Below are 27,648 nucleotides of genomic sequence, written 5' to 3'. Positions count from 1 at the left end.
CAGTCCCGGCGCATGCGCAGTGGAGGCGGGCGCTGAAATTCAAATCCCCGTAGCGGTTGGGGTGGTGGTTTGTGCTGCTCCCGGCGCGGTGTGCGGCAGCGGCTGGAGCGGCCGCCATGGATCCCTTCACTGAGGTGGGAACCCGGCCCCGTGCTGGGGGCTTTAGTCCTCAGGGCTGGGGGCGAGCTGGCGGGGTGGAAGTCGGGGGGCAGGCGGGGGGTGGTTTGGGGAGCCGGGCTGCCTTACGGCTTCTCTTTCGCTTTGTTAAGAGCTATGAGCGGCCCGCTGTTCCCTTATGCCTTATTGTGTGGTGCATGCTCTTGTAGCGTGCCCCAGCTCCCCGTGTTGCAGCCGCTCCGGTGCTCGTGGGGTCCCTGGTCTCTTCCCAGAGAGGACAGAGGGGTTATTCACGCAGGAGTCGGTGAAAGGGAGGCCCTTTTCTAAGCTGGGCACATACTTGAGTGCATTTCCCAGTGCTAAGGTGTTTGCTTTCCACATGCCTCTGACAGATAAGATTTTCCTGCAGAGCGGGTAGGTGGTGGGAGTGGTACTGATACATTGTGTCCTGCTAGCTAAGGGCAGGCTTCAGTCTTCCCCGCAGCACTGACCGCCTAATACAAACATATCCTCTTTACATGCCCGCCTTTTGTGATTAGTCACTTTCCTTTGCAGGCACAGTTCCTCTTTTTTTTTTTTTTTTTTTTTTTAATGGGGCATAATTGCAATGACACAAATGGAACTGTCTGACTTGAATCTGAGTGTTGAAGGCTTCTAAAGGGTGCTGCGCTGTACTCTGCTTTTATGTGAGATAGATAGAAAGCCACGGAGCTTATAATGACTTTAAGAAATACCATAATATAAATACTTTTGAGTACACACAGGATTACAGAATGGTGGAGGTTGGAAGGGAGCTCCAGAGATCGTAGAGTCCAACCTCTTGTAAAGTGGGTTCCCTACAGTAGGTTGCACAAGTAGGTGTCTGGATGGGTCTCCACATCCTCTTTGGACAGCCCGTTCCTGTGCTCTGTCACCCACACTATAAAGAAGTTCTGCGTATGTGTGTAAAACTTTCTGTGTTCCAGTTCTTGGCTGGGATCTTTCAAGGAGATTTCTGTCTTTTTTTGAACTGGGCAGCTCAGAACTGGTCCCAGTATTCCAGATGTGGCTGCATCAAGGCAGAGTAGGCAGAGAGGACTGTGTCCTTTGACCTGCTGGCTCTCTTTAATGCACACTCTGTTTAACCAAAGCCTGAATTAATTAAAAAAGAAAACAAACCCACAAAGCTAATCATTAAAAAAGGAAAGTTAAGAAAATATTTATCATGTATGTTGTTTTATCAAGGAGGAAAGAATAATCTATATTTCAAATAGGCGTCTTATAAATAAATCAGGTGCCTGTAGCAGGGGAGGACTGCAAGAACCAACATCAAGAAGTCACATGTGAGATACTGATTTGCATGTAAGGCAGATTAATGCTACTCCCATGTAAGGCTTGCAAAGTGTAAACATCTAAAAGCTCCTTCCTTAATTGGTAGTGGGTGGCATGATGAGACTAGTCTTAAATAAACCTCAAGTCCACAGTACTGGAGCAAGTTGAAAATGGTTTTGCAGATTGGGAAATATTCCAACCTCAACACGCCCTCTGTATAGTTAACTGACTTTGAAAAGCTGTGACCAGCTCAGGGGCCACTCCTTAGTGTAAACTTCATTGAAGTATTTGCTGGTGTTGCAGTGCCAGGGATGTATTGCTTTGCCATTAATGCTTGTGCTGCGGAGGATACCTGCTGTATAAAAATCTGACCAGTGTTAATGCATCAGGATTTCAGATGTCAATTTCAGATATCAAACATGATATCTTTTCTCAAAAAGGACTTTTATTGAATGGAGCTTTATTATCACCTGCTATATTTATGTCCTAATTCTAATTTCTTTTAAATATCACCTTTATTAGTTTAGCTGTTTGCAGGTAACATTTGTTAATAACTCTTATGTTGCTTTCAGGGAACTGGTGAGACATTATAAATGTTGCTTAGGTAAAGCAGCATTAATTCAAATGTAACCTGGCATTACCTGTTTGCTGATCACTTGGCTTTTGTCTCAGTTAATTTATATAGATACTGCTGCAAGATTCAGTGCTTTCAATGCTTTCAAATGAAACTGTTCTAAGACAGTTCGTTCTTTCAGTGTCACAGAAACTTGCTCATTCTGCTGGTAAAGCAGGGTAGTAGCAACAAGTTCTTGTAATCACTCAAGGACCTGTGTGTCTTCTCCAAGATTAAGGACGCTTCTGTATGTAACTTAACACATGCTATTTCTAAAGCAAGACTGTCCAACACATAAAGCAGGAAGGTGTTTTCTGATTGTATAATGTGCTCTTGCATGTAAGCCATGATCCTCTAAGTGCGGCTTAGTTGTTTTCCAGTTCCTAGATAAAATGAAATAGGCACATCCTACTTTGAAATGTTGGCTGTTACTGGAATGTGCGGAGAATGTACTATTAGTAATGAACACCTATGATGAACTTAAAAGTGAGCCTCAAGTTCTGGTAGCTGGCTGAGTCATCATGTGTAATAGCAGTTTGAATTGTGGCGGTTGCATGGAAAAAGCCAGTAGGAGCTGGAGCTCAACAACAGAGGCGTGCATTCCTGTGAAATGACATCCCATTTGTTAGTCCAGTTGTTACAAAACAGACAGGAATGTGACTGCATTTGAATAGAACTGTAGGAATATTGTCTTAGACAACGCACTTGAATTTGCACAAGAAGAACAGTTATACAAATCAACTTAAAATGTGTATATTATATGTATTATCTGAATGCTTTATAGCTCTGTTTTTTGGGGTTTGGAATAAGGAAACTGGCCTGTGGACACCACTGGGATGCAACTCATAGGGAAGGCATTCCAGGCACTTCATATGACCATTTTAAGAGATTTTTTTTCCCCACTAACTTCTCTTCCATGGAAGTCAGAGAAGCGGCATTTGTACTTTGACAAAGAATTGTTGGGACTGACGTTCCATTTGTCCTGTGTTTCCCTACAATGAAACATTGTTTGAGACTTCAGCCTCAGACAGTTAAAAATGTGAAATGTGTATTTAATTGCTGTGTGACAGGACAGTTGATGGCTGGCACAGTTCTCCCAATAATTTATGTACCAAACAAGCGCAGTTGATATGCTTCCCGCTACAGGTCATTGGTTCAATCACACCATTTTTTCTTGTTTCAAAGTGCCTTAAAACAGTAATTAATAGTTAGTGGTTCTTTGTGTGGTTAAAATGTGGTCTTGATTTATGAATGCAGCATTAAAAAAAGTTACTTCAGACTTGGATGCTGTACAGAATCACGTTCTATTAGTGTAGAACATCCATTGAAACAGCCATTTCACATACAGTATAATTATACTATTCAAATTCCCCAAAGTTAGGGAATGAGAGGACTTGATAAAGAAAGGTTAACTGATACCTCTTTACGTGTTCTTGTTTTTTTTGCTGTTCAAGTTAGTGATAAATTGTCTCTGTATTTGAACAATTAACACATCAGTTCCTCACCAGTTAATCTTGCTGAACAGAAGTTCACTTTTGGTTTTGATGCTGCAGTAGCTACTTTTTTGTACTCTAACAACATGGATTTAATTTGTTGAGTTATTATTTTACTTATGAACGCTTTGGGATCACTAACTTATTTTTTAATACAAGGACAGTGACAATTGGGTGTCTTGAAAGTCTTCAGCAGCAGGTCAAGAGCTCACTAGTTAGACTTGGTAACTTAGGATTATCATGTGGTGATTCAGGGAAGAAATGTCTTTACTATCTGATGTTTCTGAAGACTTCAGGCTCAGTATTTATATACATTTCCCCCCTCACCCCCCAACATTTTTTGGCATTGCTTATATCTATGTGATTTTTTTTTCTTAGAAAGCCAGTGACTGGAACTTTGTAATTTATTGGGTAGCTTCATCTGGTGTTTGATATTAAAGTAGATGTCTCAAACTTCACTGTTTCAGCAATTTCCATAGAAGTCTGTGTCTAGGTGATAAGAATTGAATCAGCGTCCCTGTGAAGGAAATGTAGGAACCTGTTATCTGTCCAATAGGCAAAATGATCTAAAGATACTCTGCAAACGTGAACTAACCAGCCAGATAGCAAGAAGGTGGCTTGGAATTTGCTACAGCATGAGCTATCTTTTATCTGAATGCATCTAACTTCCTGAAAATAGGAGAAGCTGTGTGTATTGCAATGGTGAATCAGAAGCATGGAGTTCAGGAGTTACTGCAGTGAGAGAAAAAGGGAAGACAGAAAAACCGAGTAGTTGACAGTATAGAAAAACATGTTTTTCCTGTTTTCAGGAGGAGGAGGGGTAACCAATCAAAGTCAAGCTTTAAATGTTTCTATAGCATTGCATTACAGTAGATCAGTTATCAACTTTTGAGAGACATATTTGTCTTAGTGCAGTCATCGTTATATGTTTCTGGTATTGTTGCTTTCGGTACGTACTCATTATGGTAAACCTTCAAATATTTTGATTTTGAATTGTTATTGTTAACACACTGAAGTGTATACTAATATGTGATTTATGGACTTGTCAGAAACTACTTGAACGAACCCGTGCCAGGCGGGAGAACCTGCAGAAGAAAATGGCCGAGCGATCAACTTTGGGAGCGAGACTTGCAGCGCAGACCAAGAGGGTCAGAGAGCCTCTGTTAGAGACTGGTAACCAGGCAGCTCTTCCTGATGAAGAAGGTATCCTACAAAAATGTTGGTTTTGTTCCATTTTTTTCTTGTTGTTTGGATGGCTTGTGAAAACCTCTCAAAGTTTATCCTAAAGTAAATAGCAATGGGTGCATTACCCAGTCCTCTAAGACTGGGTGTGTTTAGTGTTTACCCTTATCTGTGAGCAGATGCTCTTAATGATTAGTAAGCTTTAGATGATTGCCTAATGCCTAAGATAGTGCCTTGTAATTGGTAGAATTAGGGCTGGTTATTCATATATCATAACTTTTCACTGCAGTTTTGTACTTTTCTGAGGATGTTTGAGACTGTTAGAATACTAATTTGTTTGAATACTCTGACTTGTGCAGCAAAACCTAGTACTAAACCGTCACCATCAAAGAGACGCTGCTCCAATAATATAGAGACTGAAGCTTCTACTATAGAGAACACACAGCCTGTTCCTTCAAGTTCCCAAAGCCACCGTTCTCCTGTGATGAATTCAGAGTTGCGTGGAACTGTGTGTAACAAGACTTTACCAGCTCAACCACTTGAGAAAGGGAAAACAAGCACCAAGTCAGAAACTCCTGCTACCCTTTCAGTCAAAACACGTATGCAGAAACTGGCAGAACAGCGACGCTGCTGGGATAGTGAGGGTGTGTATTACTTGCTGAATAATACTGCTGCAGTGTTTGCATTGATTATAGGGTATGCTAGCAGATGATTTTTTGGCGAGATGTTGCTAATTTCTTTGTACAGAAGTTTTGTAGACAGCACTGGAATTAGCCTAAAATGATTAAACTGACTGTAACAGAGTGTTATGTGCCTTTTAGCATAAAGCCTTGCTCACCACAGCAGTTGTGTCAACCTAGTAAACTACTTGGTCAAGACTGTGTTGCTTTTTCAACAAGCTTTAATTTAACTTGCCCTGAAGACACTGAGTCAGATCATCTAACTGTTGATAAACTCGCAATAGAGCAAAATTCAAATACATCACAATATATTTTGTTAAGAAGATTGTGTTCTCTTTTCCAGATCCCTCTGAATGTGCTCGTCTGTCTCCCCTCCAGTCAAAAGATCTGCCTGTTTCTCCACCTAAGCAGGCAACTAATGATCTGGCAAGTGGTACCCCCATTGGGAGAAGGGGCCGTTTAGCTAACCTTGCAGCTACAATTGGCTCCTGGGAAGATGACCTAAGTCATCCATCTGCAAAGCAAAACAATGCACAAGAACAGCCTGGCACTACTTGTTTATCCAAATTGTCCACTACAAGTGGAGCATCTGCTAGAATCAATAGTAGCAGTGTAAAGCAGGAAGCTGCATCCTGTTCTCAAAGGCTTGTTGAGGCTTCTATTAATAAACCAGCAAACTCAGAGGGAGCGGTGAGTGTCTGATTATTTTCTGATGGTAGATCAATTTAAGTATTGGGGGGACGAGAGTTAATTCATACCAGTTTAATAATCTGAACACTGGTAACAAATCTAAAGATTTAGTGTGAGTAATCTTAGTTCATTTTCTATTTTTGTTTGATGACAACTTGTGTTGTTTTTTTAAGTAGCAGACCTGACACAGTTTAGAATTCCTTGAGACTTGAAGATGAATGTATATATGTCTTGTAATTGATGTTAAAGTAATCCTTTGCTGTCTTTTGATTATTGGAAACAGATTCTTTAAAGTGATAACCCTTTTGGATTTTACTCTGTAACATAGTCAGCTGACTGAAACTCTGAATATTAACGCTGACTAAAAATGGAATCAGAATGCTGAAATTAATAGTACCAGATGATAGTTGTTCCATTTATGCCACTTAGGAAATGGCAATAATCTGTGTGTCCTATCTGGTTTAGGGAAACATGGGAAGCTACCTGACAAAAACACGTTGAATCCAATATTGAAACAATTTGAAACATTGGATTAGGGTGCTATAAATAGCTCATAACACTGGTTTGTCAGTTCTTTCTGTTTTGGTGGAATGTTTTATAGTATGTTCTACAAATAGTGTTTTCATTCATTTTCTCTTGAGAGAATGACTAACGTTGCACAGTTTCAGTTTAATGTTATTCCTTTTTCTCTTCTTAAGGATCCAAATAATTTAACACAATCCTCAAGCAGTACTGCACCTGCTTCTAAGGAATCTAAAGTACCACAACAGCTAACAGAGAATCCCTGCAGCCCTCAGAAAACTGATAAACGTGCACAGACGGTACAATCAACTTTGTCTCAGTTGGTTCAGTCCAAAGAAGAGACAGTCAGAGGAACACATGTGCAACCTGAACCTAAGGATAAACCCACAACACCAGGTAAGCTGTACTTCAGCTTCAGTGAGTTCAAAGAATTGTCAATGAAATCACTTATGTTGAAAACTATATGCTAGCTAAGTTACAGTAACATGTTGCATAATGTGTATTTCTTGCTCTAAATTATTCCTTGAAGAAGCCTCTGATAATTCTGTTATATGGCTTCTATATTTTGCAAGAGTGTTTTTTGAATTTACTTTTAGTAACCCCTGAGAGTGAAACCACCCTAACAGTTCTGTCTGGAAAGTATGCTGTTAATATCAGTTGATGACAGGCTTTTGAAAGTGTATTTCACATTGTTGGCTAAGATTTATATCTAATAAGTATTATGTATTAAAAAAAGAGCCTGAATATGTTAAAAGTCAAAAAGTGCTTCCAGTCTTGAAGGCCATGTGGGTGTGTAGTATCTTTTTAATGATAAAGTATGGTGGATTCCAAACAGTGTCTCTCCCTTATGTACTAGAACGTTCATTTAGATGAAAGATCCAAGTGAGAAATGTTTAAAAAGCAAACCAATTGGAATAATGAACAGGATCACGTGTGGTCTTTGTAAAGAGGAGGGCATCTGTTTGCTCTGATTTGCTGCTTTAATATCTTCAGTGTACTGTTACAGCAGTGATTTGCACTTCAGGTTAAGTTTGTATAAAGTGTAACAGTGAGTTGTAAAGGAGGCATCTTAATTGCTTCATTAAGAACCTTCAATGAGATCTAAAATTGCAGTGTAATTTTTCTGTTTGAGAACTGCCTTTAAAGCAAAATAATTCATCTTGTAGGGGGATCAGGAACTAAGACCTTCCTGGAACGTTTTGGAGAGCGCTGTCAAGAGCATAGTGCACGGAGTCCTTCTACGAATACTCCAGGGTATAGAACGCCCGTCGTCACCCCAAATACAAGGACAATCCAGGAAAAGCTTCTCAAACAAAATGAAAATTCCTCTACTGCCACTTTAGTGCTTCAGCTTAAGCAGGTATGACTTGCTAAATTCATAGCTTGCTTATAAGGTCCGTGAAGATTCTTATTGTTCTTTCCCTACCTAATTAGTTTGTAGTGTATTGACATCTTAAAGCTATCAACTTTTCCCCTATTCCCCTTTATTTGCATAGGAACGTGAACGAGAACTTGCATGCATTCGTGGCCGATTCGATAGGGGCAATCTGTGGAGCGCAGAGAGAAGTGAAAGTTCTAAGAGAAAACTTCCAGAAGCTAAAATGGTAATATGTTAACTCCATGTGTTAAAGGGTGTGTAAATTGCTTTAACATGTTTTGAACAAGGGTATTTTGGCACAACTGTAGGTAAAAGATGAGAATCTATAAGGTTTGTAAATACCTAGGCTATGCAAGACTGCTTCTCAAATAGATTGTATAATTATTAATGAAGTATTGGATTTTTCTGTACAGAATCAGTTACAATTGATACTGACTAGAGCTGATTGGTTTAGTTTTTGATGACAGTTATTGTGCTACTTCCTATATTCTTATGCAAGAAGCAAGTATGCTTATTTCTTATGTACGAATATTCTTTCTCTCTCCCAATCCCTGCCGACTTCTAAAATTTATTATAACCATTCTAACTTGGTACTTCAGCTGACAGTCTTGCATAAACAGAATCCTCCTTAATACTGGATGGGTAGCTAACCTTTTTTTAGACTCTTTGAATGTTACCACCTGAATGTATTATGCTTTTGGTTTTAACAGGATGACCCATCTCAGGGTAGTCCAAAACGTTCTCCTCGTTCAGATACTACTACTTCTAGATCAGCAGAGGACATACCAGCAGGTGACAGGCCAGCAGAGTCTCCCACTGTAGAATCTTCAGGTGAGAACTTGTTTTTGGCCTGTGGCTAATATAGGACAGCACTGCCCTTGGTGTTCATAAATGGACAAAAAGGCTAGTAGCACTTTTGTTTACAACTGGACCTCAGTACACCCTTATTTGATTGCTGGTTTGTCTAAATTTTCTCATATAATACTCTGCTACTTGAAGTATTGGCAAGACAGATTGCCTGTTTCTCAGTAAGTTTACCGGTGTTTTGTATTTTCATGTATGCTGACTATAGAGTGAGTGTGTGAAAACAATCAGCTACAGACTTAGTTCATACTGTATTTGAGTTTACCAAATTTACACGAACACTTCCCTCATCAGTGTCCCCTTGTATTCTTACAGTATTACATTCTTACAGTAGGGGACGTGAAAGGGTTTGTTATACCTGTGATGTCCTATCTAATATTCAGGGATTCGAAGAGCCTTCAGTTCTCTGAAAGCAGAGTGAACTTTTTCAAATGCTCTTTATATACTTTATGGTCAAATAGACTCTCAAATGTGCTTCTATAAATGCAGGATGATATGCTTCTCTTAGAGTGGGTTTGGATGTTGTGTTTTCTGTTTAATTCCACTTTTTGCTCAAGTGGCTGCACTTCTGTAAATTTTGTAAATTGTCAGCTATATTAGCCATCTTCTGAAATAATGCTGTGAAAGAAGTAAATAAAATCAGAGGTATAGCATGTCTTCATTGACTTTTTTTTTTAAATTAAATTCTTAGATGCTCCTAAATGTGAAGAGGCTGATAAATCCAGCTCTCTGACAGTCACTCAGCCGAAGAGCCCTGTAGAACTGATGCCTACGTCAAAACTTGAACAACTTGCTAAGAAACCAAATGGTTTGTATTGATTTATTTTATTGTGCTTAGCTATCTGTTCCCACTTGTCCAGTAGCGTTAATATCCTTCAAGACTGAATAATGAATTGACTGTATATCCTGCTGACACTCATGTATTTGCTTTGTAATCTGATTCATATAAAACAAGTTAGGAAGCTTTCATTTATAATTCTTCTCTCAATGTTAAGTCTTCAAGAAATATTAAAACTGATAAAAAACTTTATTGGGAAAGGAGAGAAATGGATGCTCTGTGAGAAACTTCAGTTTCAGACTTGCGTAAGCTGAAGTGTTGAAACTTGTCTAACATATGCCTCTTTGTATTGTCTCCCTGTATCGCTTAGACTTTTATCCCATATACTGCATATTAAAGTAAGGATGGAAATATACTTCAGGGTTCTAGTGTGCCTGACTATAATAAGCACTTTTTAATAACATTACTTGAAAAGCAGAAGTGGCTGGCTTGTCTGTTGACTCTTCAGTGTTGTTATATAAACAAACATTTAGTTTAGGTGCTACTAATATTTATAAAACATCACCTTTCAGATGAAGAATGTGAAGCTGAAATGAAGGCTGGTGATGAAATGAATAGCTCAAAAGTGATAAATGAAATTTTTGAAATTCTTCAAGAGGATGGTCCGGACATAGAAAAGCTGAAGAAGGAAATGAGCATGAGCCTGGAAGGAGAAAGTGATGATGATGAGCAGGAACAGTCACTAAATATTTCATCAATGTCTCTGTTAACCCCTCTAGTGGAATCTGTTGGTCCAGAGGTGAGAGCCCTTGGGAGATAGGGAAGGATGACTTAACTGTAGAAAGCTGTTTGCTTGTGAATAGTGTGACATTCTAGTATATTGTGATGCCTGGTCAAAAACTGAAGTTACAAAGAACATTTTTCTAATGGAAACTTAAGTTGAAGTTTCTGAAGTTTTTTTTGTTTTTTTTTTTTCTGCCTCTAGAAATAAATATTGCATGTCAGATGCTACATTAAACAAGGTCCTGTAAAATCAAATATTAATATATAGTTCTATTACTTGCACTGTAATCACAAAACAAATAAACATAAAAGGAAATGTATTTCAAACATCTCTCCATGTTACTTATGATCCAACATCTTCTTGCCAGGTCTTTGTTTCTCCTTCAGTTGGTGAGGATAGCAGTGTCAGTGATGTAAGTCAGAAGTCTGATAAGTTCCAAAGGACTAAAATCCCCAAGGCAGAATCTGGAGACAGTATGAGCTCTCTGTCAGAAGATCGCAGCCTCCCATATAGGTAATAAACTCAAAGATTCTCTTGAGTGCACAAACTAAGAATGTGGCGTGGCTCTTCTTTTTTCTTTTAAATTCTTCTAAATAAATGTACTACTTAAACTACAAAAGCAGCAGTTCTTTTTGGAACTGTCAGCCTTTACCAAATGCTGCCGCTATGTTGTGTTGTCTAAACTTAAAATGTATCAAAGAGTGCTTTTATTTTAACATCAAGATGGAAAGAATTAATGAATGATATGTAAATAAATCTTGATATGCTTGAAAAACACTTTTTAACCCAGTTTTCCGTTTTAAGTGTTGATGCATATAGATCTCAAAGATTTAAAGAAACAGATCGTCCTTCCATAAAGCAAGTCATTGTTCGCAAAGAAGATGTTGCTTCCAAACTGGAAATGAAAAAAAATGGTCCATATGATCAAGTCAATATCAAAAAGAAGATGCAGGTATGTAACATACTTTTAAAAAGAGTTTTCCTATTCCTGTGCCTAGTTCATCCTGCAGATGACCACACACATTAATGTACTACTTAAACTGATTTTGCAGTTCTAACATAAACATCTAACAGTATGTAATAACTCAAGTCACATTGTACTAATACATCTTCTGATTGGGTCATTCTAGAGAGAGAACACAAGATGTTGCTTTGAACAGGACATGGGGAGGTATATTTCATTTCTGCTGCTGAATTAGATGGGATTTACAAGCACACTCTGTAAGCAACATTCTGATCTTTGCTGCTGCCTCATCACCAATACTGTTGAATTTCTGGTTAGCTGCTGCTTGCAGTGGTGAAGGCTAGACTGGATATGAAGCATGTAAACACTGAAGCCATTCACTCCCTGTCACATTTAAATTATCTTTGAGGTAGAAAAAGTTGTGCTGGAATAAGGAATAATTGCAGAAATAAGGTTGAACTGTAAGACTTTTTGTAGTTTACTATCTAACTTACTCTAGGAGCTGAATAATGAGATCAACATGCAGCAGACAGTGATTTACCAAGCCAGCCAAGCTCTGAACTGCTGTTTTGATGAGGAACATGGAAAAGGGTCACAGGAGGAAGCAGAAGCAGAGAGACTACTTCTCCTTGCAAGTAGGTTTTTAGATCTAATTCTGATTCTTTACAGCATGAACACTTTGTGAGGATTTGTATTACATGCTCTTGTGATTGTTTTTACAATATTTCTTTGTACCTGTCAACTTACAGTTCTTCCTTCTGGAAAACAGGAGAACTTTTTTTGGTACCTTTCTTGTCCCAGATATTCCTACTACTCTGGAAGTTGTGATTAGTGCTTATGTTGTATTTTACATACCTATGGCAAAAAAACAAAGACAAAAAAAACCCCAAAAACTAAAAAACAAACCAAAGTCAACCAAACCCAAAACAAAACCCACAGCATCTCAATGCTTATGTTTAGTACTACTTGTACCTAGTTACTATTATGTTCATTAATTTCTCTACACAGCTGAAAAGAGGACTGCTTTATTGGAAGAATTAAATAAACTGAAGATTGTGGGACCTCTTAAAAGAAATAAAGCTGCTTCAACGTCTTCTGAGTTTACTCCAACCAGGGGATCTGTTTCTATTTCAGAAATGCGTCTACCTCTAAAAGCAGACTTTGTTTGTGGTACAGTTCAAAAACCAGGTAAAAGTAGCAACTATAAGTTATACCCCTTCCATTGCTGTTTTGCTATTCTCCTTCCCTCCCTTGATACATCTATATTTTAGTTTACTCCTTGTTGGCTTTTGCTATTTCTTTGGTCTTTTTTAGCAGTATCCTTTTTCTTGTGATGTTCAAGAAACTTGAATGACCTAACCAGGCCAAGCTTAGAATAAAATATTTCCATGTTCTCTGTAACTTATTTGGAAGGAAGTAAAATTTTGTCTCAGGTCTATCCCTTCCTACCTTGGACTTTTTTCATGTATGCAAGTCTACTACTAAATATCACTATGTAAATTCTGACTTTTGTGTCATTCTGAAATGGTAATAGCATCACTTTTCTTTCAACACCTCATTCCTACAAACTGTTTGGATGATGTGGTGTTCAGGGTTGTTAGAGTTCAGGTAGTGTGGTTAGGTTGCAGATGGACTTGATGATCGTGAAGGTCTTTTCCAACCTGAGCAATTCTATGATTCTATATATAAATACTGGGCATCTATTAAGCTGTCATACTTAAATCACTAAAGCATTCATGTCAAGTAGTTTCTTTTGTGGTATCTGGAAATATCTCTGGGTCTAGAGACAGCCAGGAACATAGTAAGTTCCTTTCTCAAATGATTGTTTACAAGAATCTGCAAGCCCACAATAACCAGTGCTATTTTTAAACATTATCACAAATTTTCATTGTAGCTGGATAATTCTGACAGGTTCTTTCTTTTTACCTCACTAAAATGTAAGGGCAAAAAGTCACTGAGCAGTCCTTGTTTAATATCTGTTCCAAAACTACTGTTACTGAATGCATATGCAGCCTTTTTTTTCTTTTTTAACTGTACCGCAAAATGTAAATTAAGTTTTAATATCTTCAGATGTATTCTAGGAAGGACATAAAATGTTTATATAACCAAGAATAAGAATAGAAACACTTGACATAGTTTAATCTCTTGATATGTTATGGTTCTGGTTGTATAAGAGAGATCCATGTAAACAGACTTCTTGTTTTATAAGCTTGTTTAATACAAAATTACTTAGTTTTTGTCAGTAATTCCTGTAACCAAATTGTACGAAGAAATGGCTAAATATTCCTAGTCTTAGGAATTATGTTCTGGAAGTGCAGTATTTGCTACTGTGCACCAGAACAAACTCTGGAAATCACTTTTAGCTCTGAAGAGAGCATCAAATATAAAGGCTATGAATCAGTGCTTACTGGACTTTAGGCCAGTTATTGCAAAGGCTGAGACTTTACTACAGAGCAACTAAACTTTTGTTTTTAACATGATTTAATGTTAAATTACTTTTGTCTTACTGCTTATCAACTTGCTGCAGATACTCTAAACATTCAAATATCTGATGCTATTGAAATGTGCTCTTGTGGTGGTGGCTTTTCTTTTTTCTCCCTATTATGTGAAAAGTCAAGGAAATAAGTTGTCTCGGTATCAATTCACTCAGAGGATGAGAGGAGAGAAAAAAAAGATGGGCAATAGCAGAAGCTGATGTATTGCTAAGCTGGTAGGCCTAGAGGATAAGGAACTTAGTTAATTGTTGAGTCTGATTGCAAGTTCATTCTCTTTTGTCTCATGCACTGGGTAGCATAGGTCTGGCCTGAAAAGTTCCAGACACTAAAGCACTTGTGATTTCTGTGGAGATGATTCTACCAATGGCATACCATAGGGGAAAAAAGAATTGCATTCAGAATAAGTTTGTAGGCAAATCTTGACTAACACAAGTGTTTAAATTGGGTTAGACAGGCACATTTAATAGTAATGCATTACTGGAGGACTTCTAGATGCTTGAGCAACTCTTGAATAAAGAAAATGTATGTCTGAAATACATTTACAGAAGCAGCAAACTACTACTATGTGATAATACTGAGATCTGGAGCAGAAAACATGGTTGCAACTCCATTAGCAAGTACTGCCAGTTCCCTGAATGGAGATGCTCTTACTTTTACTACAACATTTACTATGTAAGTATAAGTATAAAATGCTAATTTGGAACTTATACTATCTCTGGTGGTGGATCATGTATGGAAATGTTACTGAAAATCTTCATATAAAAATGCCTTATTCTGCAAACAAATTGAGTGAGATCATCTCATTTTAAGAAATAGCCAGAATGTACTTTTAAAAAGGATATCTAGATTTATGCCACAAGCTAATTTGTCTGTTGCTTTTTCTATGTCTCTCTCCTGAAATAACTGTAATGACAGATGAATTACTTTTCCTTAGAGCTCTTTTGCAGCAATTAACACTTCATATAGCTATTTGGGTTTGGTGTATTGAAGGGGGTAGGGAGGGAGTATTGTAAAAATGAAAATTAATTCTCAAATGCTAGCTAAAAAGATGTTCAAATGAATGTTTGATTTGTCAAGTCTTCTGAATAAAGACTGGAAAAAGCAGTCTGTATTCTAGAAATACTAGCTATTAGTAAGCATCATGGCTAAGATTCTTTTGAGTAGAACCTATGTGTTCTTAACTGTTCCTTGGTGAATTTTAGGGATCATGACTCACAGCAGCAAAAAAAAAAACAAAGAAAAAAACATGTTTTCTGCAGTCTGTGGCTTAACATGTTTTTCCCATTCATCCCTTTTAGGCATGATGTATCAAATGACTTTGAAATAAATATAGAAGTCTACAGTTTGGTATGTATTGCTCCCTGTATTGGTCCCTGTCAAGAGGATGTGTAAGGGAGAATGATGTGTTGTACCTTCTTAATGCCTTTTTGCCCTATAGGTGCAGAGAAAAGAAGCTCCAGGCACTGATAAAAAGAAGAAGGCAAATAAATCTAAGGTAAATGGAACACAGAACTCATTGTGTTGTATTTCAAGAGGGTAATGGGATAAATTCTTAAATCCCGTACCTAGAAGACTAGTTTTCAGGAAGAATGGACTAACAGTTTAAAACAGTCTGTTACCTGCTTTTGCTACTCTTGTTCTAAGAACATCTGCAAAAACAGATGAATTATGCAGTCCTGCAACTATTAGTAGTTTGGACATGTAGAACTTAAGGTCTAAAATATACCTGGGGACAAAACGAAGGAGAATTCTTTAATAGTTCTGCAAAATACAGGGTATTAAATATATACATAAGGTATTAAATATATATGGTGATTTAGTTTTCTTGTTCTCCAGTTTACCTAAAATCCACAAATCAGGATCCCCTGCCCTGAAGTTCTGTTGATCCTAAAGCTCTATTGATCATCTATAACGCTTTTTTCTTCTTAATGTAAAGGAAAAGCAATAGTTGCTTATTTTTAAAGGAAATGTTTTAATAATCTTTTGGAAGAAAACATTTAAACATGAATAACATGCACATTTCAAGTGTTTGTGCTTTATTAGGGTTTTGTTAGCCCTAAACAAGCTAAACAGGCTTTGTAGAGGTGTTTTTCATTTGCCATTCCAATAGTTGGGTGTGCACTGATTGCCTGTTTTAGGTCCTATTTCCTTCTTTTAAAGATATCTGTCAGTCTGAAAAAACAAACAAACAAAAAAAAAAACTTGAGTGTTATTCAAATGTAATGGGATAAATTCTTAAATCTTGTACTGGAGAATAGAAATAGTGATTCCTTTCAAAATCTTTATTTTCATTTTGTGTAGTGAAAACATACTCTCATGTTATCCCCCAATAAGACTAGTTAAATAGTCTAGGATTTGGCTTTCTAACTAAATGTTTTTGTGGCATTCTAAGTTGCTAACACAGGGCTAATAGCTTCTTGTAATTGCTTTCATCTTTCAGGTTCAAGAACAGACACATGTATAATTCTGACTTTTAATATATTATCTGTTTTTAAACTTTGGTACTTTCACATGAAGATATAGGTAATATACAACAAGCTGAATACTGGCTCTATACTTGTGCTGTTATAATCTATTTTTAGCAAGTTGTATTTACTTATTACAGGAAAGAAAAATGTTCTAAGGTTGCTTTTTCAAGTGCACGCTCTGCATTCGGAGATGTTGTGTTGAGTCCGGGTTCAATAAGCAAGGACTTATAACAAGAGCTAGTATCTATTTAAAATTAATTTAAATGCTAAGTCTTGAAAATATTGTTTTCATGGTAAAGTAATGAATGGTTACAGTAACTTGAAATCCAAATGCATTCATTTTCTTGTATTTTTTTTGCAGGTTATCACTCCAAAGAGATTATTAACGTCTATTACCTCTGTAAGTATAAATGTAATATTATTACAAGCTCTGTGTGTAGCTTCCAAAGGCCATATTTCAACATGTGAGCCTGTATCTGTATCAGGCTTTCCATGCCCCTTTCTTGAAACTGTAACAGTGCAAGTTTCTACCAAACTCTTCAGCATCATCTCAAGAAAGCCATAAAAACTGGTGACAGCTCTAAATAAATAATACTGAAAATATAGTTGTACATGTTTATTTGGATTCATTTTCTAGTTGTTTTTAAGTATGTAAAAACTTCAAAACTAATTTCTCAGTAGTCTAGCTTAGTCTTCTTAGAAGTTCTCCAACTATTTTCCCACTAAGCTTTTGTTTTTCTCTTTCTAGAAAAGCACCCTTCTTACTCCAGGTAAGCAAAATCTAAACATATTATACCAAGATGAATAAGCAGCATTACTATCAAAAGCAGCGTATCAACAAATAATACTTGTGCGTAATAAAGAGAAAATATTTCAATTTGTTAGTTACCATTAGTGCATGGTACATCTGAGCTATGATTAGTGGAAGCTCTCTTTGCAGAATCAAAGCTAATATCTTGTGTCAAAAGCCCATAGTTAAAATTTCTCCCGTGAAAATGAACTCAAAGAAATTTTAAGACTTAAATTGTTTTGACATCAGACTAATATGGAATAAACTTGGAAATTCTTGATTGTATGATCAGACTGTAAAATTTTGCCTCTTCGTAGTGTTTTAACAATGTATTTGTTTCTGACACTTGGCAAGGAGGACAGGAGCATCTCATTTTCTCTGTCATCACTGAAATGCATTATACACTTGTCCAACTTACGTGAGGTACTTGAGATAGCCTTAGTGCAAACTGCAGCAATAATAATCTCATGAGCAAGCTCTGAAATGCCTACGAAACTGCTGCAGCTAGCCTTATTCCTGAGCCTGAGCTACAGGGCTTGTTTCTATTGATGCGGTGCAGAGAAATAGCTGTTCAAGTTCTGAAAACTGCAGTGTTAACACTTAAAATGTCTTCTTCTCAAGTTCCTATTGCAGGTCATATGTGCTTTGCAATATGCCCTAGACTGCTCTTTTTTTCCCTGAGGCCTCTTAAGGTATTTTCTCTCATCCTCTGAGGACGCTTCAAAGCCTTTTACCAAAAGAAATGATCTAGTGAGGAGGAATGGAGCGTACCAAGAATTGGTCTGAATGATTGCAGGTCATATGTGCTTTGCAATATGCCCTAGACTGCTCTTTTTTTCCCTGAGGCCTCTTAAGGTATTTTCTCTCATCCTCTGAGGACGCTTCAAAGCCTTTTACCAAAAGAAATGATCTAGTGAGGAGGAATGGAGCGTACCAAGAATTGGTCTGAATGTGTTTCTGGGCTATGCTGCAAAGAGTGCTTCACTTTATCAAGTAGAGCACTTGCACAGTAATACAGATAGAACTTACACCTTGTTGCATCTTGGTTGTGTGCAGTGTAACCACTTGACTTGAACTTTTCTCTGCAGCCATGGCCAGTCCAGGTGGCCCTAATGCTGTACGCACTACTAATTTCGTCCTTGTCGGATCCCACAAGCTATCGTTGTCTTCCGTAGGACATGCCAAATTTGCATTGGAGAAGGTAATGGAGACTGCTGTGTTTGTAAGATAATCAAATACCACTAGAAAAAAGAATGAGTTTACTGTTCCCAGGCAAGATTGCAATTCTAGAAAATCTAGACAAAAAATTATGTACACGTGTATGTATAAACAACATAGGTGATTTTACTGATATTAACTTTGAATGACTGAAACATCATTTTAAGATGCATCAGAAAGGAAGACACACTATTATGATAGGTGTTTTCTTCTTTGTAAGATCAGTACACAGTGTGGTTATGCAAAGCTAATTTGTCAACATTTGGTTACTGATTGCTGTCCCTGACAAAACTGATGTACACGATTGACATCTTTGTGTACATAGATTTCATAATATTTGTAGCTTTTATTGTCTTAAGCTGTTCAATAGCTTATTATTGAATAAATAAATAAGGTACTGTGTTGTAATGATGGAGAAGTATTTAAAGTTTTCTGCATTTATATCAATTTAAAACCTCAGAATGAATTTACATAGGAGCGTGAGTTTCCTTTCATAGCCCAACTAAAGTTATATGTTGATAGTCCTTTGTCCAAACAACTTTGGCTCTTGGCATTACAAGTTATAAAAACTACATTCTTAGGTTAGTTGAAAACTGTAACCTTGTAACGTCTTAAAAATTTATTAAAATTATTTTAGGTTATTTTAAGCTAAAACTAGCTTAAATTAATTCACAAGATACTACAGTTTATGCTGGTACTGAATTGCAACTCTATCTGTTCAAATAGCAGTATCAAAATGTATTTTCTTTAAGAGTAACTTTTTATGATAGTATTGCAACTAGAGCTTCTGACAAGAGATGAGATTGTAAGAGTAGTGGTTTGTGCACAAGCTTAGAAACAAAATATCAGAATAATCTCAATTTGATTTTCAGAAGGTTTACCTTCTATATGTAGATCCAGATTCCTCTTCTGAAACTGTCTGAGAACTTATAGTTGAATGGCACTGCTGCCATATAATTACTGACTTGGAGTCTTTAGCATAAATATTCTTCCTAGCAAGAGCTATGCTCAAGTCTTATTTTGCATGTGGTTTAGTCATTGGAAACCCTCTTGTTCTTAGAATTATGGGAATCACCTTTTAATTTATATTTGACAATCTAGATTTGAACAGTTTTAGATTCATCTTTAGGATGGAACACTGGGCAGGATGAGTACAAGCACAACATTCATTTAGATTTCTAGGGAAAACATGATTTATTAATTTTTTTTCCAGGCACTAAGAACTTCAACTGTGAATAAGAATCCCCCTTTTTGTTGGATAGATTTTGTGAAATTATGATCTCAGCAGACTTGTGCTTTTACTTTGGCCTTTGACTGCACTAAACATCAGCTTATAAACTTACTCCATATAGTTCTGATACGAAATCAACTACTAAGTCAGTGGGTTTTGATGTTCATTCCTCTCATTTTTATATGCATTTCTAAAATTCAGAGTAGAAAGGACAAAAATCTATTCCTGTATAACTGTTCCCCACAACCTCTTTTATTTCTTAAGGTTTCTTTTTTCCCAACACTGACAATGCTGAGCATATCTCTTTTTTCCATAGATGAATTTTGAAGGGGAGGAAAGAGAACTGTTGAGCTATATGTTCCGGGACAAGGTTGCTATGATTGCTTAGTTTATCACTAAATAGGAATCTGGCTTCCTAGTGCATGTGGCTTATGTGTCTGCCCTCTGATCTTCTGCATGTTTTAAAAATCCTTCTTAGGACAAACAAAAAAGCTTACAAGAGCTTGTAAGTAAACATAACAGGATGCTAGGAGCCTTTAAAACCAGAATTGTACTTCTTGTATTGTACAGTGCTGAGGATGCTGCAAGAATTTGTTCATTTAAAACATTTAGGACTTTTTCTTAACTAGTGTGTGTCTTGTCTTTCTAGATCACTAGAGGGAGGCTTTGAATCAAATTAATGTCTCTTAAATTTCCTGACTAGCAGTCTTTAAGCCAAATTCTCTATGAACTGCATGGAACATAAAATCAGATACTCTGCTGATGAGGAGCTGTGGTAAAAGATGCTAGCAACCTAAATATTGCTTAAACTCAACTTACTGTCACTGAGAACAGTTCTAATTCTCTTCAAACTAAATCCTTCTTAAAGAGAACAAAAGTTTAGAAAGTACTCAGCGCATCAAAAAGTGAAGTTCTCATCTGTGCACAAATCTGCAATTGAAATATTTTGCTTGGAGCATACATTATTAGGTTTCTAGGAATTATATAAAATAGTGTACTTAAATAATTGATTCTGGTCTCTGAAAGTAGCATTATGTAGTTAACTGTCCTTGAATCTCAGGGAAAGAAGGGATGTTTTCTCCTTTCTTGAAATTAAGGAACTGACGCATTTAATGTATTGAGGATTATCTTGAAATTCTTCTCAGATAATCTGTTGCAGCAAGCTGCTTTTTATGGCAGATACATGAATGACCACACTAGAATGCAAACTAGCCTAGTCAGGGACTCTTCATTTAGCTGTTTATTCAACTGATAGCTTTCCCCTACCACCCTCCTCCCTCACTTCTACTCCACTTTGGCCTGAAAGGGATATATTGCTGACTAGAATATAACAATCTTATTATATGAATAGGAGGATGTTCTGAGTTTTGTTTGTTTGTTTTTTTTTTAAGTTTACTAATAGTGTTGTACACTCTGCATAACTGAAAAGTTTAGTTTGTTATACAACCTTTTTGCTTTTTTTTGTCACACAGCTCTTTACCAATACACTTCTCAAAAATCTCCAAAGTGACATAAAATAGTATTACAGAATTTCTTGTTCAGATAGCAACATATGCGGAGTGCCCTGCAAATTCTTTTCTTTTTTAATTAGCAATTTCTCTTTTTGCCTGCAGAAAAAGGAAGGGCTGTGATTTTTTTTTTTTTTTAACCTCTTTAAAATTGTATTATTATTGATAGTAGTGATGGGAGCACTCATTGTAATTGGGATTCTGTGCACGGAGGGGCTGGGGGAAATCCAAAGTTAATTTTTATTGCATGTTCTTCCTCAAACATCTTGGGAACTGAGCTACCCTCAGCCAGCCTCCGGTACACGATTAATCTACTTTGCTTAGTGGCTGAAGGTAGCGTTTGGAATCTTGTTAAAGATGACTTAGCACAGGCTTTCAGTGCCTTGAGTGTTAGTTAAGAAAAACTGCTTTCATTACTTATCCCCTTCTAGGCTTTTTTGTGTAAATATTTGAGTAGTCACAATTACATCAATATCTACCAACAGTGCTTATGGCATCCAAGTACTGATACTTTTTGAGCTCACTTTGATGTTTTCTAAGCAGCTTAATGTCAAACGGAGGCAGAAGCTTGCAGAATGTGAACCTCTGCTGTGTGTTGTTTATAACAGTGCTTGGGTTGCCTGTTGCTTCCAGATAGAAGCATGCTTGTTTGTATGTCCTGAGCAAACTAATAAGCAAAAAGTCACTCAAACATTCTCAATGAACTTGAAACAGTCAGTGATTATTTCTGTCTTGCTTGAGGCTGACCACTCTTTTCTGGCTGGAGGCCCTAAGAACAAGACAATGCTAACATGCTGGTAGCAGGTGGCTTGCTTGAGTTCTAGAGCAGATGTTGGAGAGTGTCAGAATTAGATGACCAATTGTTCTACCTTTTTGCAGGTTCCTGTTTTGTCTCCTTTGGAAGGTCACATATATCTAAAGTTAAAATGCCAAGTGGACTCTTCTGTGGAGGAAAAAGGGTTCTTGGTAAAGTATTCACTAATTCCTTCCTTGGAAATAACAGGTCTTACTAAATATGCTCATTTCACATATGTGTTTGTGGCAATAGTTAAACTTAACAAAAGTGACAATATTTGTTCTTCCTGAATCAAACCCCAAAACCTTTCTAGTTTGTCATCTAAACCAGCCTAAATTAAAGCTGTCTTTACTACTTTTCCCTTTTATTAATGTTTTAGCTTGTATATGTTTTGTTTGTTAACAGCTTGCCTGTTATTCCAAACTTCAGTTCAACTTCCTTTGCTATAGTTTGTATGTGACATAAGATTCTAATTTCACTGCCAGAAGCTTTTTGGGAGATGTATTGGATTTATTTTTTTGCTTTTATATGAACAGATTATCTCTAGCAAAAGATGCTTACTTCATTGTATGCGCAGACTTAAGTTACTTTTAGAGACATCTTAAGCAGTTCTCTCTCTAAAGTTGGGAAATACACTTTGGAAAATACACTTAGGTCTAACAGATGGAGTTGTTGAGATTGTATCCAGCAGATGGCAGTAAATGTTATGAAAATACTTCAGCATGCCATTAAACCATCTTTATTCTAGTGTTTTCCTAATTCTTTTTCAAGCAATTCTGTCTCTCCTTCTTAATGAAGTCTGTTCAGCTTTGATTAGAAGCAAACATTTTGCATGCTCGTAGTGCTTGATATCCTGTGTTTTTGTATGCTGTTTTTGAAACGCATTTGTTTACTTCTGTTATACGTGAAACCTGGACAACAGTGTGTGTATTAATTTTCTTTCCAAAGTGAAGGTTTGGAAACTCCCTGCCTTAGTAAAGTTGTATAATCTAAATTACAAAAAGAAGAAAACAACATATGAAAGTTAGTTAGAAGAAAATGTTTTGTACAAGTTCATGAGAAATCTAGGATAGGAGGTAGACAGTAATATTTCCATTGTGATATTAACGATAAGGGCCTTGAAATAAACATAATCCTGTGTCCTAGGAAATAAGCTGCCATCAAAAATATTTAAGATTGTTTTCTAGTTTCTTTTAAACTGTTTGGACTCCTGAGTGTAGCCCACAGAATAGCCAGACGTAAACTTTGTGATCCTGACTTGTAAGTCAAGATGACTTAAATACATAACCACAATAGCTTCTGTTTTACTACTATGTGGCTTGTGAACCACTGAGAAAGTATATTTAATGTGTTAGTCTCCGCTACCTGAAAATAATGGGAATACTTAGTGTTGTCAATATTAAAAATCTATCTGAAATAGCAATGATGGGTGCATTTTGAGCAATAGGCTACAGTCTTGAGAGTGATAGCTTAAACCAATTTTCCACTCTATCTGGAAAATAAGTATGCTATTAGAAGTCTCTCCTGGTAAGCATTTTCTCCTACTTAAGTTTACTGCAGTGAAGGGTTTTATTTGTACAACCATTCTGTAGGAAAAAAAAAATAGTTGAGTGCAGACCAAACTGAAAGTGTAATGTTAACTCTTCTTTCTTTTTTACAAGACTATGTTTGAAGATGTCAGTGGGTTTGGAGCATGGCATAGACGCTGGTGTGTGCTATCTGGAAACTGTATATCTTATTGGACATACCCGGATGATGAAAAGCGGAAGGTAGTACTGTTCATAAAGCTCTAGACTGAAGTTCTGTAATACTTTATGCTATTTGCCGATCTTTTTTAGTAACTAATACTTTAGGTTTCAGATAATGACATGCAATGCATGAGATTCAAACTCCTAAAGCTTCCTTAAGGAATTGGGAAGGCTCGTCTTTGTAAATATGGCATAAACCAGGGCAAAAGTAGAAACTGACTGTTTTATCTGTTGGGGAACAGGAAAGTAGTGGAAAATCTGTATTCAATTACCCTTTAGCCTTAAGACTTCCTACTGTATTTGTCAAATGAGTAATGCAGAGACTATTTAATTGAAATTGACCAAGTTTGTACAGGTTAATAAGCAGGCTGTATCCAGTTGCCCTAAATTTTAGACTAAACGTTAACTTTCTCACTCAGTATAGTGAAGAGTGAGATTAGACAATCTTTCTATACTGTGTAAGCATAACTGTAATTATGGACTGTGTTATCTGCAGTTGCTGCTTTCTTGGATCTCTCTTTTATAGCTGAAATTGGTGTTTTTAAGTGGATCTTGCATAAACCTGTGTTATTGTCTGGCTAATGAGCCAAATCAGAGAGGTTCATCTGTCACTAAGGTGAACCTTGTGTCTCCTTAGCTTTTCCTGCAATGTGTGCTGAAACATTTCCAGTTACTTTAAGCACTGCTTTCAAGAGGGTTTTTCTGACTCACTTAAGCAATTTACCATTAAATACTTGCTTATTTGTTGGCACAGCACTTCTTCCCCTCGAACTGTGGCAAACTCTGTTTCTTACAGATCTTCTGAGCCAATCCAGATGCCTGAATTTAGTTTCTTTCCAGCTAACAAAGGAAGACCAAATGCTGATATTTGCCAAAATGTATCAGTGCACTCAGTTTCCTTGCCAGGAGAGAGGAAAATAATCTGTCTACTGTAATATAATAATTAAGAAAAACTAAAAATTAAGATAATCAAGGAAAACACTCTTTAGTCCACCAAAGCTGCTTTGGTGTTCTTTCAGACTGTCTTGTTCTTGAAAATGTTCTAGACTTATCTTTCTTAAAGTGACAGTGGTATACGAAAAGAATGATACAGGTCTATAAATGAATATACCTGACTACTATCTACAGTGATGATAGACTCTATCTTTAAATATTTCATGGCTGTTCTACAATGCATGGTAGACTTAGCTCAGAAGTATCATTATTGGGCAATTATTGCTTTAAAGATGACGCTTTTTTTGCCTGTTAGGAATACACATTCTGTTAGGTATACTTTTTCCTAACATAAATAAAAATAGCAGGCTCTTATAGAATCATAGAATCACCAAGGTTGGAAGAGACCCACAGGATCACCCAGTCCAACCATCCACTCATCAGAACCAGTAGTTCTCACTAAACCACATCTCTCAACACAACGTCCAGATGTTCCTCGAACACCTCCAGGGTTGATGACTCCACCACCTCCCTAGGCAGCCCCATTCCACTGCCTGACCACTCTTTCAGAGAATTAGTATTTCCTAATGTCCAGCCTGAATCTCCCCTGGTGCAGCTTGAAGTCATTCCCTCTAGTCTTTTGCTCAAGAGCTCCTTGTGATGTTGCTGTAGTGTGATGTGTTCTGTAGGTGTGGTGAGTTGGAATTGAGGACTGTAACTAACTTTAGGTGTACAGCTGAACCTCTCTCTATAGTCAGTGAAAAGGAATAACCACTGTGACAATTAAAATGCTCTTTAAAAGTGTCTAGCCATTAACTATAGAGGGAGCTAAAGCAGATGGTTTCTGCAGTAAAGTACATTAGTTGCATGTTTAAAGATGAATCCATATGCTTATAGACTCTGACAGGAATGATGTAAGCATCCCTAAAGTGCTTGCTTTCTGTAGGCTTCAATAGCATTTGCTCAATCAGTTTAGATTTTATTATGAAGTTCTCTTGAATCTGAGAGTTTAAAAGCAAAGCTTCTCTTGAAGAAGTGCAAATATATCTTTCTAAAGTCTAAGCCTTTGATGATGGATGGATTTATTAACTGTATTGTATATGGTAAGGTATATTCCATTGTGTGTATTTTGCCTCACGTATGGCTCTTTTCAATGTGGAAAGTAGAATATTTCTATTTACTGGGGGAGAGATTTCATTAAAATATATATATATATACACATACATGTTTGTGTGTATATATATATATGTATGTGTATATATATATGTGTGTGTGTGTATATTAAAACATGATCAGAATTGTTAATCCTAGTGGTGTTCTTTACTGATGAGTGAACTTGACTTTCAGCATCCTTTGGGCCGGATAAACTTGGCTAACTGCACTAATCGTCAGATTGAACCTGTCAACAGGGAGTTCTGTGCCCGTCCCAACACTTTTGAACTAATAACTGTCCGGCCACAGAGGGAAGATGATAAAGAGACTCTTGTCAGCCAATGCAGAGACACACTCTGTGTTACAAAGTAAGTGGATAAAATAATGAACCTCATGTAGTTTATGGAAGGGGAGGGGTTGTCTTGCCTCACGTCATGGTTTTAATATAGCTTTACAATTTTGGCATGCTAATGCAGGACTCATTTAAATGTTTAGATTTTGGGGATCACACTTAAACTTTCAGTCCTGTTTGTCTTATTATCACACTTCAATCTTCTGGAAATGATGACTGAGTTCTTTGTTCTTAGAAGTAGAAATACCAGGTGGTTTAGTGAGCTTAGCAGAATTCTAGAATGCTTGATTTCATTTTTTTCCTTTGCCATTTGGATACTTTAGATAAACTTGGCTTTTTTTTTTCTGAATATGTAGGTAGGAAGGTGGGGAGATATCTCATTCATTGAATTCTTTGCTTTTTAGGAATTGGCTATCTGCTGATACTAAAGAAGAACGTAATCTTTGGATGCAAAAGCTAAATCAAGTTCTTGTTGACCTTCGTATGTGGCAGCCTGATGCTTGCTACAAACCAATTGGAAAGCTTTAATCATAGGAAGGAGAACGCGAAGAAAATACCTATGCAGAAGGCCATGTGAACTAAAAAGGAATAAATAAAAAACCTCTGGAAAGTCATCTGGATCACTTAAGCTTTAAATTTGAGAGAGTACATACCTTTATATAGGGCTGTTATGCAGTATTTTTGTTTCACTTTAAGGATTTTAAAACTTTCATTCTTTTATTTCATAGCTCTTGAGCATAGTAGGAAGCAATTAGCTGTTTCTAAATGTGCTAAATATTTATGTAACTTTTTTTGGGATGTGTTTGTAGCTAAGTACATTCTCTTCTTGAAAAACTAAATTATTGCAGGTAATCGTATTTCAGGGGTCAGGGCTGGGGGGGAGCTGATGAAAACACAAATCAACTCAGCTCCCAGAATGGGTAGTTCAGAGTTCTCCAAGAAGAAAGGTGCTGAAGCAGGAAATTTAGTGTTGAAGGTTTTTTCATAATGATCAGGCATACAAGTTAATAGTAAATGCTATTCTAAAGCATGCAGTATAGGCATTTCTTGCTTGCACAATATCCTTGTGGTCCGAACAAGAGATATTCACAATACTCATGCATCTTCTGTTTTGGATATTTTTGTTTCTTGTACAAACTGGTATGGATAAGTGTATGACGTGTATACTATGTTGTTTACAGGTGTGGAATTATGTAAGCAGTATATTGCACTTTGATAGAAATGAAAGGTCTTGAATATTTTTGTTAGGATTGCTATATTAAAAATGAATAAATTTAGCTTTAGGGTTGTGTATGTTAGTATTTCCTGGACCTCACAGTTCATACAAACATAAATTCTACTCCATTTGAGAGCCAGGAATAGGTTGTAAAATAGCTTTTTCTATAAGACATTATGAAGCTGCTATCTACCAACTAATACTCTGGCAGAAAGTATGGGTCTTCCTCCTGCCATAAATGTCTGTAATTGCATATAAAAACATTACTACAGACCCATCATAAAATGCCAGAACTACTCAGATAAAATCTGCTATTTTCACAGCTTATCACTGTTCTTAGTGAAATACTATCCTGTTACCCTGCT

The 27,648-nt window shown here is 36.8% G+C and overlaps 1 protein-coding gene across 2 annotated transcripts; it reads left to right on the top strand.

The window, feature by feature from the left end:
- ANLN (anillin actin binding protein) lies at positions 1–27,538 on the top strand. 2 transcript variants are annotated; one of them, XM_015854230.2, is made up of 25 exons: positions 1–134; positions 4,584–4,737; positions 5,076–5,360; positions 5,740–6,086; positions 6,785–7,004; positions 7,775–7,968; positions 8,105–8,212; positions 8,697–8,817; positions 9,542–9,658; positions 10,201–10,427; positions 10,780–10,925; positions 11,217–11,364; positions 11,876–12,011; positions 12,385–12,564; positions 14,417–14,543; positions 15,170–15,218; positions 15,310–15,366; positions 16,701–16,739; positions 17,088–17,109; positions 18,218–18,330; positions 19,895–19,948; positions 21,966–22,052; positions 23,544–23,651; positions 25,911–26,083; positions 26,472–27,538. In XM_015854230.2, exons 1-25 carry the CDS (start codon positions 117–119, stop codon positions 26,593–26,595), a joined length of 3,354 nt encoding a protein of 1,117 aa, XP_015709716.1. In that variant the 5' UTR covers positions 1–116; the 3' UTR covers positions 26,596–27,538. The 2 variants fall into 2 exon arrangements, with proteins under 2 accessions (XP_015709716.1, XP_015709717.1); XM_015854231.2 differs by lacking the exon at positions 19,895–19,948.
- Positions 27,539–27,648: the final 110 nt, after the last annotated feature.

Source organism: Coturnix japonica, chromosome 2, assembly GCF_001577835.2.
Source record: "Coturnix japonica isolate 7356 chromosome 2, Coturnix japonica 2.1, whole genome shotgun sequence".
Lineage (NCBI taxonomy): Eukaryota > Metazoa > Chordata > Aves > Galliformes > Phasianidae > Coturnix > Coturnix japonica.
The sequence above is the reverse complement of the archived record's forward strand: the minus strand, read 5'-3'. Positions and strand labels throughout refer to the sequence as shown.

Bases quoted from the DNA above. Each gene is read 5' to 3' on its own strand.
- ANLN (XM_015854230.2), top strand. The intron at 7,005-7,774 runs GTAAGCTGTACT...TTCATCTTGTAG, and splicing joins GGATAAACCCACAACACCAG to GGGGATCAGGAACTAAGACC. The intron at 8,213-8,696 runs GTAATATGTTAA...TGGTTTTAACAG, and splicing joins AACTTCCAGAAGCTAAAATG to GATGACCCATCTCAGGGTAG.